General features: G+C 45.6%; 1 protein-coding gene across 5 annotated transcripts in view; it reads right to left on the bottom strand.

Annotated features, from left to right (window-relative positions):
• EGFR (epidermal growth factor receptor) overlaps positions 1–14,616 on the bottom strand; it is a 194,755-nt gene that overhangs the window by 35,565 nt on the left and 144,574 nt on the right. For all 5 annotated transcript variants that reach the window (XR_004528039.2, XR_004528040.2, XM_033862782.2 and 2 more), the window contains exons 9-16: positions 12,781–12,907; positions 12,607–12,680; positions 11,762–11,852; positions 9,260–9,459; positions 8,098–8,230; positions 6,245–6,335; positions 4,184–4,341; positions 516–554 (exon numbers count right to left, since the gene is read on the bottom strand). Coding sequence is in view for 3 of the 5 variants with exons in the window: in XM_033862782.2 (XP_033718673.1) it covers positions 516–554; positions 4,184–4,341; positions 6,245–6,335; positions 8,098–8,230; positions 9,260–9,459; positions 11,762–11,852; positions 12,607–12,680; positions 12,781–12,907 (913 nt within the window). In the remaining 2 variants the exon portion in view is untranslated. The remainder of the gene's footprint in view (positions 1–515; positions 555–4,183; positions 4,342–6,244; positions 6,336–8,097; positions 8,231–9,259; positions 9,460–11,761; positions 11,853–12,606; positions 12,681–12,780; positions 12,908–14,616) is intronic.

The following is a 14,616-nucleotide window of genomic DNA, read 5'->3' as shown; positions in this document are numbered from 1 at the left end:
AAGTCCCAATTCTGCTTTTCTCTGTGCAGCATTTCAGGCAATGACGGCAAAGGGATCACAACTGAAATGCTGAAGGAAGTCCTGTGTTTAGGAAAGGAAGTAAGGGGAGAAAGTCTCCCAAGGTGGAGCTCTGTCATTGAACAGACGGGTCATTCAAACACAGGTTTGTGGTAGGGCCAACTGGGTCAGCGAGGAAAGAGGAGGGAAGCTGGAAGAGGAGAAGGACCCAACCACCCTGGTGACCTAGGGAGCAGGGCTGCGTGTAGAAGCGCTGGGCCGTGAGGCTGGGTCCGCGTGGAGGGGCCCAGCACTCCTGTCCTGCCCTCCCCCCTGGCCCCAAAGCACAGCCAGCAGCGTGGGCAGGGTGAGCTCTGCTAGGAATGCCCAGGCTGGCCCAGGGTGAAGTGAGAACCAGCCAAGGCAGAGGGCCGTCGGAAAAGAGGGAAAGCACTACCCTCGCCCACAGCGCTCTTGGTCATTTCTGATCAGGTTATCGCATACAGTGTCACACTTACCCACTCACTGCACAGCCTTCAGAACCGGGCCCAGCACAGCTGTAGGAATTGAAAGAGAAATACACATTTCGATCATTTTACTTCTTTAGAAACCTATGGGGTTTCTAGCAAGAAGCTATGGACAAGGGAGACGCTCATAGGGAGAGCTCAGCCAGTTTACATTTGAAGAGCTGATGGACAAGGGTAGTGACTGGACAGGTGCCCTAAGAGGGAACCACCTGAGTGTCAAAGGATTAAGGGGTCCTTGGGAAAGCTGGTGGTACCCTGCATAATTCTGCAGAAATGATTGTCAAATATCAAGCAAAAGAGGCCATATCATGCTATCGTTTAATTTTGTCAGAAAAATTATTCCTTGTCTCCCACTTGATTTATTATTTTTTGTTACATGTAATTAAAATAGGCAAAATTTCGTGTCATTTCGTTTAATTTATTGGCATAAAATTTCAAAGAAACCATCCCCTGACGACTTACTATAAAATGTGGTTCCGTTTAAAAGTGGATTTGCGGACTTCCCTGGTGGTGCAGTGGTTTAGAATCCGCCTGCCAATGCAGGGGACAAGGGTTCGAGCCCCGGTCCGGGAAGATCCCACATGCCGCGGAGCAACTAAGCCCGTGTGCCACAACTACTGAGCCTGCACTCTAGAGCCCACGAGCCACAACTACTGAAGGCTGCACGCCTAGAGCCCGTGCTCCGCAACAAGAGAAGCCACCGCAATGAGAAGCCCATGCACGGCAACGAAGAGTAGCCCCCGCTCACCGCAACTAGAGAAAGTCTGCACACAGCAACGAAGACCCAACGCAGCCAAAATAAAAAAAAAATAAATAAAATAAATAAAAGTGGATTTGCTTCAAGTTTGCTGACCCATTCCCTGGGGTAAGCAGACTTGCCCTGTGGGAAGGGCACGGCTTCTGGAAGCAAGCATGCACCTGTAACCTGGGCTTTCTCACTGCTGGCTGATGAGTCGTGGTGACCCCAGAGCCTTTCTAAGTGTTTCTTTAACAATACAAATGGGGAAAGCAGCGCGTTCGCTCTTAGTCATCGTTGAGACTATGTGTTTGATGATGCTGTGCACATCGCGGATACACAATAAAAGAAATGTTTTCTTATTTCCCCTCACCTCATCAATATTTCTCCATATTTAAAAAATTAAATCCATTTTTAGTACGTAATTCCTTTGGGAGAAGATAGAGATAGTAATAACAAGATTACGGAAAACTATATATTTTTCTACCAATGCTATATGCTCACAGACACACACGCATATAGAAACACATTTATTTCCCAAAGATAGAAAAAACAGGAAAAATGTATTTATTTTATATAGGTAGTATAATTCTGTTTTTGAGAATCTGCTCTGAAATTGCTTATTTTGGGGAATATGAAAAAAATAGACTAAGTGAAAAACTAGCAAATTACAGTTTATACTATGTTTTGTAGAGTTTGCAGAGTGGTCCGTATAACCAGTGTGCTGGTATACCCAAAGGGAAAAGTATGAAAAATCTTGAAATTCCTACCAAGGAGGTATTTGGTAAAGTTCAGAATTCATTCTGGATTTAAAAAAAAGAGTTTAAAAGTAGGAATAGATAACTGTTTCTTTAACAAGATAATAAGAATCTCACACTAATAGCAAATATTGTTCTTAATGGTGACTTATTACAGCCATTTCCACCACCATCAGATATAAAATTCTCATGTCCACTACCATTGTATCTGATATTATTCTAGAAATTCTGGCCCTTGTAATATGATTTGAAACTTTTGGAAAAGAGATACAGATACCATTACCGGAGATGATATAATTGTTTTCCTGGAAAATTCAAGACCATGAACTAAAACGCTAATTTCAAAGGAAGTTCAGTAGAGACCACTAATACGAGATGAATATACACCTCCAAAAAAAATCAAAGGCTATCTTATATATTAGATATAATAAATACTAGATATAATAAATGAGAAGATATACTAGAAAACAAGGTCCACTTCACAGTAGCAAAAATAAATATAAAATGTTTAGGCAGAACATGAAAGAACACAACTAAAACTTTACTGAAATATAAAAAAGAATATCTGAATGTATGAAGAAATTATCATTTCCTGACTGGGAGTACAAAATATTGTAAAAATGTTAGCCCTACTCAAATTAATTAATTGGCTTTCGTGGGGTTTGTGTGTGTGTGTGTGTGTGTGTTAAACTTGGTAAAATATTCCAGATCACTTGCAACACACCAATGGCTTAGACTAAGATTAGAGGGAGAAGACAGTCACATGCAAACCACACAGGAAATGCCCAGGCTTCCTACATGTTAGCTGGGGAGTCAGCTGCCTGGGACTGAAACTCTTGGACCACAGGGTCATGGAATGATGGAGCCCTTCCATTTACCCTCATGATGGCTGAAACTCAAGAAGGAAGGTGAAACGACGGAAGTTGACCAGGGTACAGTCATTCCCAAATCACTTGTCTCCAGGCCCAGGCTCTTCCATATAAATGCAGTTAAAATAGTTTTTTTGTAAAAACTTAGGACATACTCGGAAAATTTTCAAGACTCCTGATGTTTAGAAGTCTAACTGGAAGGTTCTGCACCCCTTCGGAACACTAACCATCACTGTCACGGTCATAATTACCACCGTCACTACCAGCAGGACTGGCACCGTTACCTCCTTCACCAGCATTATAACCGCCACCATCGTTACTGCCACCTCGTCACCAGCTCCGCACCGCCATCTGTGCAATCGCTGATTGAGTGCTCGTGTGGTCCACGCACTATTCTAAGTACAGTACACGTATTAACTCAAGATCTCAAAAATCCTGTGAGCGATGCAGTCTTATTATCCTAATTTACAGGTGAGGAAAGTGAAGCACAGAGAGGTTGAGACACTTCCCCAAGTCCACACAGCTAGTAGAGATGGCTCCAGAGAAGAGTAACGGTGCCAAATAAAGTTGAGGATTATGAGAGACAGAAGGGAATGTGAAATATATGGGACAACTTCTCCTTCTGATTTCTAGTAGTCCAATTTCATTGTCAAATTTATCATGTTAGTAAATAAGATATATACGTTCTGAGTGCTTCTACTAATTACAGTCAAAAGTTTTAATTTCCCTATTAACAGCTTAGCAATCAACTAGCTAAAAGAAAAAGCACCTTTAGGCAACATTCCAGGCAATGTTATCTTCTATTAATTGTAAACCAATAAAAGATTCCCACAGGAATCCCAGTCATCTGGAAAGATATTTATATATATATATATATATATATATGTGTGTGTGTGTGTATATATATATATATATATATATATATACACACACACACACATATATATATATATATATATAGGCACCTTTGGGGATGGGGCAGGACCTCTGCTCTCGTTCCCCCCGTCCCTTATTCTTCTTGTTGGGACATGCTGGCACCGCAGAACAGGGCCCTGGCACAAGACACACCTGGAGAGGCTGAGAGGCTCTCCCGCCAGCACCATGATCTGCCCACGAGCATATCATTGCTGCTGCCGTGGCCGTGGGTCCAGCACACCTGGAGGAACTGACTCAAATACAAACCTCTGTACTTGACTGACTGGAAAGTCCGGAGACATTTTCAATCTACAAATTTGCAAGATGGGAAGCACCCTGTTCTGCCTTTTCCTTTGCAGACCCAGAGCTTCCTGCACTCACCCGTAGGTGCAGCTGGGGTGGCACAGGTGACACACGTGATTGGCATCTGCAAACTTCCAGATCAGGGTGCTGTTTTCTCCTGTGACTCCAGCAGGGCAGGTCTTGACGCAGTGAGGGCCGTCGATGTTGTGGGCACACTTTACACAGCTGCCTGGTCCCTGCACCAAGGTGGAAAAACCGTTTCATAAATCAAACATTTACTTATGTCTCTCTCTTTTTCAGAATGAAGTAACTTTTTTTTTTTTTTTTTTTTTTTTTTTGCGGTACACGGGCCTCTCACTGTTGTGGCCTCTCCCGTTGCGGAACATAGGCTCCGGACGCGCAGGCTCAGTGGCCATGGCTCACGGGCCTAGCCGCTCCGCGGCATGTGGGATCTTCCCGGACCGGGGCACGAACCCGTGTCCCCTGCATCGGCAGGCGGACTGTCAACCACTGCGCCACCAGGGAACCCCCAGAATGAAGTAACTTTTTACTTAAAATGCTTATCATGAAAAAAAATCAAACGACGTGGAAGTTCTTAAAGTGGACAAGCTCTTCTGTGACTGTGCTTGCCTGATGTGACCACTGTTAACAGCTGAGAATAAAGTCTTCTTGACTTTAAATGTGTACTTTATATACATACATATATATATATATAACATGAGAGAAACTGTACTATGTGCTTTATTACATTTTACTCGATACACTGTGGGCATCTTTCCTCGTCAAAGCATTCTTGATTGGCCTACACGTATATTTATATCCTTATCAGTCAGATGGACTTCCTTGTGAATCGTGTTTGGAGTTGAGGGGGCCTCTGTGGGAGGCTGGACTCACCAAGGCCAAGCTGAGAAAAGCCACACCTACATCTGTCCAGTGTTGGGAAGGTGGCACATGGAAGTGCAGTGATGGCTGCATAATTAACTGTGCAACAGGCTAAATTGGATTCTGTTGGTCCAATGTGAATGCGTCGGTAAAACCCACAGAAATGAATGCACTGGGGCTGTGTGGGTTGTGTCCGCACACTTCACAAAGGGCTGAAATAACGTGGGTAGGGGAGGGTCTGCCTGCTGGCTCAGTGCTCTCATGTCTCAAAGACTGAGTATTCCCAGAGCCAGAACAATCAGATGACTAAGTCAGTCAACATCACCAGTTATTTTATTTCACTGATGAAAATTTAACCGAACACCAACCTAAAAACCAGTGGTTTCCTTTGTAACCAGCCATTTTGGCAGCCTGTACCTCAAAACTGAGCCTTACCGTCTTTTGTCTGATTTAAAGAACTTCTGAGAAATGTTTTCCGTTACTAGATTTAGATATGGCTGTTGAAATTCAAATCCAAACAGAGCTCCTCATATAAATAAACTGAGAATTAACAACATGGGCACACGGGTGTGAGAGGGACTGCATTCTCACACTCTCTAAAAGATTATTACTGAACATGTAGATGTGAAACTGAATTTTGAAAACCTTTCCTTTGTGATTAAAAAATACTCTTCAGGGCTTCCCTGGTGGCACAGTGGTTGAGAGTCCGCCTGCCGATGCAGGGGACACAGGTTTGTGCCCTGGTCCGGGAAGATCCCACATGCCGCGGAGCGGCTGGGCCCGTGAGCCACGGCCGCTGAGCCTGTGTGTCCAGAGCCTGTGCTCCGCGACAGGAGGGGCCACAACAGTGAGAGGCCCGCATACCGCAAAAAAAAAAAAAAAAAAAAATACTCTTCAAATAACGATAAACTCATGTTAAATAAGAATTTGGTGATGTTTCATTAAGACAATAAAGCAATGAAGACAGATGTCAAGAACACTGAAGGCTGCCTGTGGGTGTGCCCCGTCCACAGGGCACCCTGATCTGTGGTGTGAGGACGGGCATCACCACGTGCGTCTGGGGTTGGACAGAGAAGGGGAATGCCTGTGCCAGCAGGGTATGTGCTGACGTCCCCTCAGTCACAGCCCCCGACGGCTGTGAGATGTGGACAGGGAGTGTGCTGGATGCGCGTCCCAGCAGGCACGGGGTGACGGGGGCGAGGGTCATCCTTGCGGGCTATGGCTGACGTGTGGGGTGACATTAAACGTGCTCCTTACGTGTCCCGTGCAGGTCACGTTCATGGCCTGGGGCAGGCATTCCGGATGGCACTGCACGCACTCGGAGTTTTCAACGAACTCCCTGGGCTCTCTGACGGGAGAAGACGGGAAACTGGTCAGTGCCGTCCCTGGACACCCTGCTGCAGGATGCTGTCTGGGTTCACCTGTCTGAGAGCTCAGATGACACAAATCACCTCTCTTAGAAAGTCAAAACAGTTTTAGGGAGAAGTCGAATGGCCGGGAATCTAGGACTATACTGTAATGTAATGAACTGATTCTTGTCAGCGGAATCTTTGGTCATCTTATCCTGGAACAAAAACATCAGCTTCCGTTATAATCAAAACATCTTCCCTACATTTTTTCTCCAGGCGCAGTTTTTCAATATTAGATAAGCAAGGCAACACATGGGAAAAAAAGAGAAGAAAACAGTCCTTAAGATGTCAGTCCTTAAGATTTAAGATACCCCCTCCAATATCAGATTCATGGATATTTAAATTAAGCTGCAAAGAAATGGTATCTAGACTAATGCCTGGGAAAAGGAAAGACAGCTATTAAACGTTTCCTCAGTGGTTATTCCTAAAAACAGCAAGTAGGGAACACAGGCGTGAAAAATTTTGCTTGTACTATTTTAACCATTCCGCAAACTTAGATTAACGTTAAGCGACAAGCTGATGTTTGACTGAAACGACACTGTAGTTGTGGCAGGTGTTAAGACGACGGGTAATTAACTAGGCAGTGAACAAGGAGTGTTTACACCCAAAGACGTGGTCCGTGAGTCCTCTCAGGCAGACGGCATCAATTAAACCAAATACGCCGTGGGACTTTTTCCCTGTGCTTCTTCTCTGGGTTACCACACCTACTGCAGGAGCCAGCCTCGCAAGTGGAACAGGTGCTGCTGGGCACTGGGGTTCTCTAATGGGCAGACCCGGGCGCCACCGCCGTGGCTATTTTAATCACCTTGTCGCTTCAAAGAGACGTCAGCACTGAAGACATGAGAGCTTAGTGTCTGTTTGCAGCTGTAAGGACTGCACCAATATTTCTTACTTGTTGAAACAATACTATCAATTATGCAAATTACTGTTAGGCTAATGAGCCTATCAGCTAAAGATTCTTACAGAATTGAACTTGGTCTTCTCATCCTGCTTCCGAATATTTCTGATCTGAGCTGTAGCCCAAGCCCTGATAGTGAAACAGAAAGGAAGCTTTCCTAGAGCCATCTGTAACTCCTACGCTCTTCTCTATCATGAAATTTCTTTTTCTTTAAATTAAACAAAAAAAAATTGCCTCTGCCCGTCTCTATCCTTCCATTTTACTTTCCTATTAATTTATTTTAGTCATTATTTGTGGTCATTCAAAGCCTTACTCAATATCAAAATTCCTATAGAATCAACAGACTGTACTTTTTATTGATTGCAATAAATTCAACAAATGTTATACAACTGTTTATTTCTCTGTCCATGGGTATGTTTGAAGTTATTTGCACTGTTCAGTGTGTCTTGAACATAAACAAAAATTAACCAGGAGCTGTGTTTTGACACAGCAGGAATGCTGTGCTACAGTGGCCACGGTCTTGGCCATCTGAACCATGGAAGACTGTTCTGTTTGTCTTGGGAACATTGTGCCGCTAGGAAAAATATAAGATATTTCCAGATAGAGAGAGACTCTATAAATTGGATTGGATTAAGTCATGAAAAAAGTCTGTTCACTTCCCTTTGTGATTAACAGTTGTCAATCACACAAAAACAAAGGAAAAGGAAAATAATCCGACTGATTAACCATAAACCTATAAAACAATCTTAAGTCTTATTTTTTTTAAAATCAAAACATAGGGATTAAAAAACAAAGCCTCTTACCCCTTTAGAACGTTGCACTTCTCCACACACTCCCTGCCACGGCTGAAGTTTCGGCAGGACATGCAGTCTTCGGGTTTCGGGCCCCAGCAGCCCTCTGACGAACACAGCGGGTTACAGACGTGGCCCATGGCCTCTGCGAAGACAGGGTGAGCCACACGGGTCAGCCGAGGAACAGTGGCCAAGGGCCCTGTGGGTGAGGTGCCCAAACACATGCTGGGCCCCCTGGGAGAAGCAGTGATGCAAGCACAAAAGGGCTTCCGGAGGCCCACCGCAAGTCCCCTTTGCCCTGCTGGGGGCTGAGTGTACCTGGATGAAACACTCAGAGCTGCCAGAACGGCACGGGAAGCGTGTGGCTCCTTGCCGTGTGCGAGGCACACAGAATCTCACCAATTCTCTCAAATGCACTACGGTGTGGGAATCATTACCTCCATTTCATGGATGAAGAAGCCAAAGCCCAAAGATTTACGTAAACTGATGAAGGTCTCAAAGCCAGGAAGGGCTCGAGCCAGGATGTGAACTCAGGTCTGCTTCGGCCGCTGGCCGGGGTCTCACAGCACAGGCTATGCCGGTGCAGGCCCCGCTTCAAAAGCTGACTATGGCTCAAAACTCAGAACTGGAAATGCCCGTGTGAAACAGTCATCCCATTCCGGTGTGTGTGTGTGAGTGTGTGTGTGTGTGTGTGAGTGTGTGTGTGTGTGCACGTGCACATGTGTGTCTAGCTATAGTCACTGGGGATGAAATGAGCAGGGAGGAACACACAGCTAAAATGCAATCTAACTGGGGGAAGAGGGGTGGGTCAGGATGGTGGGATGAACTGCCATGTATACACTAATATGTATAAAATAGATAACTAATAAGAACCTGCTGTATAGTAAATAAAATTAAATTTAAAAAATGCAATATCATTAATACTAAATGTAGTTCTGTAAATTCCCAATAATTGATAGCCTAGACTTCAAGGCAAGTTCATCCTATGAAATGAGAATGATCTAGAAACAATTCTGATGAACTCCACAATTAAGAATATACAGATTTCTTTTAATTTGCTTCTTCACGAATGTAAAAAGTAATTTTAAGGTTTGGGAATGGTTCTCCAATATTCTAAATCAAAATAAATGACCCGCGGGAACCATCTCCACAATGGACCGAAGTGGTGACTCACTGCACTCTTTTTCACTCCTGTTGTTTGTAATTTTGGTTTTCTGACTTGAGGTCCCAAAGAGTTTTTTCCAGTTTATTGTATCTGCGTAGCACAACTTTCGGTTTCCTGAAATGATCACATCTCCATCACTTATCTCCTTGAGGGAGCGTAATCCCAAGGACGTTATATCCAGGCCAACAACCGCCAGAGAAAACTGACCACTAAGTTGGAGAGAAGAAAAACAATGTCGTGAAAAATTATGAAAACACAGCATCGCTAAGAACTTTGCTTTTCTGTACCACTTTAGATTTACCACAAACTGCCTTCCACGGGTTGTTAAGTCACGTTGTGGAAGGTATGTACTGCAACTTGGGCAAATTGCAAGTGCTTTTTAAAGCTAGTTCAGGGAAGAGCTAGTTCCTTGTTCGTTTAGTATCTCTAATCCCAGTGGCAGACCAGGGGCTGAATAAAGGTCTTAATGTCATTATTTGATTGGCTGCATTTTAATTTTGCCTGGGAATTGAGAACATGTTCTAAGTTCTCAAATATCCAAATACACTTAAGAGATCACAGGTTCATTTTCCCATCCATCCATCTACCCATCCGTCCATCTATCCATCCACCCATCTATCCATCCACCCATCTATCCACCCACCCATCCATTTATTGAACAAACGTTTGAGGTAACATGTGACTCATTCTAATTCTACGTTAAGTGTGTGTTTCCTATTCTCAAAACACCTTTTGTCTAGTGATGACACAATCATATGAGTAGATAATTTTAACCCAGCAGGGGTACCACGGAGGCGAAGAGTAGGGGTCTAAACAAGTCTGCGGAGGGGGTCTCCCGGAAGGGGTGAGGCCTGATTGTCAGGACCCCGGGAGCAGGGACTATGATATTTTCTTTGCTACCCAACCCTGTGCTAGGATCCTACGGGGTGATCAGTACGTGTTCATCAAGTGACCAGGTGGAAGTTATTCCGACTGAATGGAAGGAAGTCCTGAACCACCTGCAGGAGAACGTGACAGGCACTAAGAACCATGAACTACTGCTCGAGGTGGGCGGGGCCTGGGAGGGGGGCCTGGGAGGGAGGAAGAGGCCAGAGCACGGACCACCTTAGACACCACACGGAGGAGGTTTTTGTCCGCAAATGATGGGAAACCATAGGAAGGAGATTTGCGCTTTTAGGAAGCTCACTGGACACCAGGACGTGGAATGGGCCAGTTGAGACAGTACAGTAGAGAGAGCGATAATGAAGGCGTGAGATGACAGAAGGCAAAGCCTAATTTGAGGACTCCTTCTTCTCCTTGTTTCTTTTTCTCTCTCCACCCTTTCCTCCCTCTGTCCTCCCACAGCCTGGCTCCTGTGTATTAGACCTGTGCCCCTGCTCTTAGGAATCCCCCCAAACTGTGCCCAGGGGAGGCAAGCCAGCAGAGACAAAGCTGAGGTCTTCCCTGCCGGGCAGGTTTGGCTTTGCTGAGAACCAGGGGTCACACTGCCCCAGGAGGGACGGTCCATCCTTGGACTTCTCAGCAAATGTGAAAAGGAAAAAAAGTCATCTTTATCTTATTTACATCCCTAAAACTAAGCGGAGAGGTATATGCTAGTCACCCAAGAAAACGAACCTAAATCTCTCATCTCTGTATGAACTTGGGGCAAAAGAAGTATTCCTGAGAACTCAGAGCACAGGGGCCTTTCTGGGAAGTGATATGAGCTGCCAGTTCAGCATCAGCGATGCAAAGCCGCGACGGTTTTTGGAAAGTGATGCTTCTTTCACATGCACTGTCGTCTGCCTTTCTTTAATATTGCACAATATTACGTAGCCCTCTGAGGAGTCAATTATGGGAAAGAGTGCTCGGAACCAGACGGTTTCCAAGGCAGGTTTGAACAAGAGAGTCCCAAACTTCCCCTCACCACAAAACTCTTCATTACCCTTATTACATTAAAGGTGCTTGTGTGTGTGTGTGCGTGTGCGTGTGCGTGTGGGTGTGTGGGTGTGTTTCACTCTTGGAGCTGGAAAAGTGAAAATCCTGAAAGATACACTCCATGTTAAACAGCCTCTCAGGTCCCCTGAAATGACTTGCTGAAAAGGATGTGTGACCTCAGTGCTGTTCTTGCCAAAAGTGCAAAACCTCAGCTGAATCAGGAGAAAACACTGGCTATCCTACAAGATGCCTGACCAATACGTTTCAAAAGGGTCAAGGCCATGAAAGACAAGGGAGACAAAGGAACTGTCACCGACGGCAGGGACCAAGGAGACGTGACAGCCGCGTGCAGTGTGGGCTGACGGAACACACAAGGCGTTCATGGAAAAACTGGCGCGATCCCAGAAAGTCTGCAGTTCAGTTACTACCGATTTCTTGACTTGACTCTCGTGCCACGCTGATGCAGGGTGTCACCATCGGGGCAGCCGGGTGAAGGATGTGTGGGAACTCTCTGTAGTGTCTCTGCAGCACCTCCGTAAGTCTTATTTCAAAAACAAAAAATAAGGGTCTACCGGGCTTTGGCTGGGGTCAACTTACTGTTGCTTCGTCCTGCCACGTATGATTTCCAGGTTCTCAAAAGCATGGAGGCCAGTCCTGTTTGCAGGCCAGGCCTGAATCAGCAAAAACCCTAGAAGGCAGAAGGAAGGTTCAGGCACACACCACTCAGAAATGTCTATTCTGTGTGAGACATTATTGTAGGATTTTCAGGAGTGTCGACGAGCAGGAGAGGTGAACGTTCTTCTCGTCATCTTCCCGAGCACACGCACGCATGCGTCGCTGCGCACCAGCCGCCGCCCGACACTCACCCCGCAGGCTGTGCTCCAAGGGCGAGACCCCAAGCAGGCTGCCGCGCTCAATGACAGCGGCCAGTGCCGAGCTGCAGCGCCCCAAGGAGGCTGACGTGGTATCCTTATTTAGTTCCAATTATCCAAACAACCTTGCTATTTAGTCTGATTATTTCTTTTTGAGGGATGTCGGAAGTGGAGTTCTGACGGGTCCCGGGCCCAGGCCTGCCGGTGGCAGAGCAGGATGTGAAGTGCGTCTCCAGGCCCGGGAGCCTGCTGTCCGCTCGCCGCTGCCCCCCTCCCTCTACCCACCACGTCCTGGGCTGGTCCTCGGACGGCTGGCCTGGGCTGGGCGGTGAGACAGCAGACATGTCCGCACCACGTCATGAATGACCTAACTCTTTGCTTAAAGAGCTCACCTCTCGAGTGCAGGGGAAACTGCATTTTTGAAAAATATCGAAGAACTGATTACTCATGAATGGTAGAATTTCAGAATAAATGTTTTTATGCCAAAGGAGAAGAAAATACTGCTAAACGTTCTCTTCATAAAACACTGATTTCCTGTTTATGTTCATATGATATCTTAGCGGCACACACCTGTTATTTCCTTTACAGTTTTTAGAATGTCCAGTTCCTTTGGGTCCAGAGGTGGAGTACGTGTGAAGGAATCACTGAAACAAGGAACAGGACGATCAGTAACAACCTGCAGGTGAACAAAGCTGATTTCGTTTTTTTCTATATTATATCAGTAACTTAAAAATCTTTACTTACCCCTTAAATGCTACTGGCAGGATATGAAGGTCTCCACTGATCGAGGTGCAATTTCTGAAGTGTTTAATATTTGTAGCATTTATGGAAAGTGTATCTTTAAACTCACCAATTCCTATTCCGTTACAAACTGTAAAGATAAGGGAGGTGTTTATTTCACTCGCATTTGTTGAATTAAGAATAGCTAGTGCTCCACAGGCAGAGGGGAGCAGGCAGGAAACTGCAGCCGTGGGAACTATTGCCGCCAGGCTGTCATTCATTCACTCAACAAACACTGCTAGGCCTGCTAGGGCCCAGGGACCATGGCGGGGTTGGGGCTGCAGTGGTTACAGGAGACGCCATGGCTGTCCTCAAGGAACCTGCTTTCTCCTCCTCATTTTCCCCACTTGGGCCAGAGTACAGTTGCTCCTGAGGACTCCAGCTTCCTCTCCATGACAGTGTGCCCTGCGCCGTCAGTGCTGTCCTGTGCTCACCCGCGTGCCCCTACTGACCCTCAACGCCTCCCCTCGCCTAACTGGGCCTGCGGCTTGGTCTTCTAACTGAAAGAAACAATATGCATAGATATTTTTGTTTTTAATGGAAAGAGCAAGATGCATTCATCTGAGAAAACCTTGAAAACACAGAATAAAGGGGAACAAAATGACAAGCAATTCTCCTATGTACCTTTGATATTTTAGAAAATTTCCTTCTAGCTATCCTCCATGGTTATGTCGCACTAGATATGGAGCTGTTTTGTTTTTTTCCACTTATTATGCTGTGAACATTTGTCTTGTCATTAAAACCATTCACAAACATGGTTTTTAATGGCCGTCTGATGTTACATCATAAGAAATACTGGAATAACTCTTATCAGATAAATTGCTTTTCTTCCACAGCGTTTACTTAAGCCGTGTGCTTTGATCTGTGTCCTATTGTGACGTCAGTCTCAGACGCCTTTTTCCACACTCTGAGCCCATTTATGAATTTACATTCACTCCCGAATTTCCATCTCAGATGCCAGTTCCCTCCAAAGCCCATTTATCTGTTGTGGCTCTTCTTCTAGAGAATTCACAGCGCAATCTTTGGTACCTCTCTTTCAGATTGTATCTTACTTTGAAGAATAATCATGGAAAATCTCATTGTTTTTCAATGAGGTTTTGAAAGGGGAGGATGAAAGGATGAGGGTGAGGTCCTCCCCCGGCCTCACCCAGGCCTCCCTGGGGACAAGGTCCCCCGGTCCCTCCGTCTCCCTCTGCTCCACTCTGTCCAGAGTCCCTGCTGCTTGGGTTGCCACCTGGCAGTGGGGCCTGTCCCATCAGCCCCCCTGGACCTCCAGGCTCGCCTTGCACTGCATCTGCCTCTCTGTGGGTTTGGGAATGGGAGGGCGAGGCTGTTTTAGGATTCCAAGGCTCTGGCTGACAACAGAGTGAGGCTGGCTTCTGCACAACAAGCCCTGAGGCAGATGCCTGCCAACGGGGACTTGCCATTTAATTACAGGTTCGGAAGAGATTTCCACGTGTTTGAAAGAATATCCGTTCTCTCTCTGTTTAGGTGTGATGGTGATGGTGGGGTTACCTGAATTCCTAAATTTGGAGGTAAATTACACATTCACCCCTAGACCGATCAGATTTGGAGAAGCTGTAGACCATCAACACACGCATTTTCCAAACTTTGTTTTCCTGGCATCGCCCTATACCCGAAGGGATCTGAGTTGGCCACTACTCCAGGATATGAACTGGGGGTGGGCAGAAAATAGAGCATAATGATTACAGGAGCATCGAAGTGGTTGTTGAACACAAAACTAACAGAAGAAAGACAAAAATCATCTCTGATTTTATTGATCCATTTGAGGATGCTGAC

Source organism: Tursiops truncatus, chromosome 9, assembly GCF_011762595.2.
Source record: "Tursiops truncatus isolate mTurTru1 chromosome 9, mTurTru1.mat.Y, whole genome shotgun sequence".
NCBI classification, from domain to species: Eukaryota; Metazoa; Chordata; class Mammalia; order Artiodactyla; family Delphinidae; genus Tursiops; species Tursiops truncatus.
Note: the sequence above shows the minus strand (reverse complement) of the source record. Positions and strands in the feature narration are given on the sequence as shown.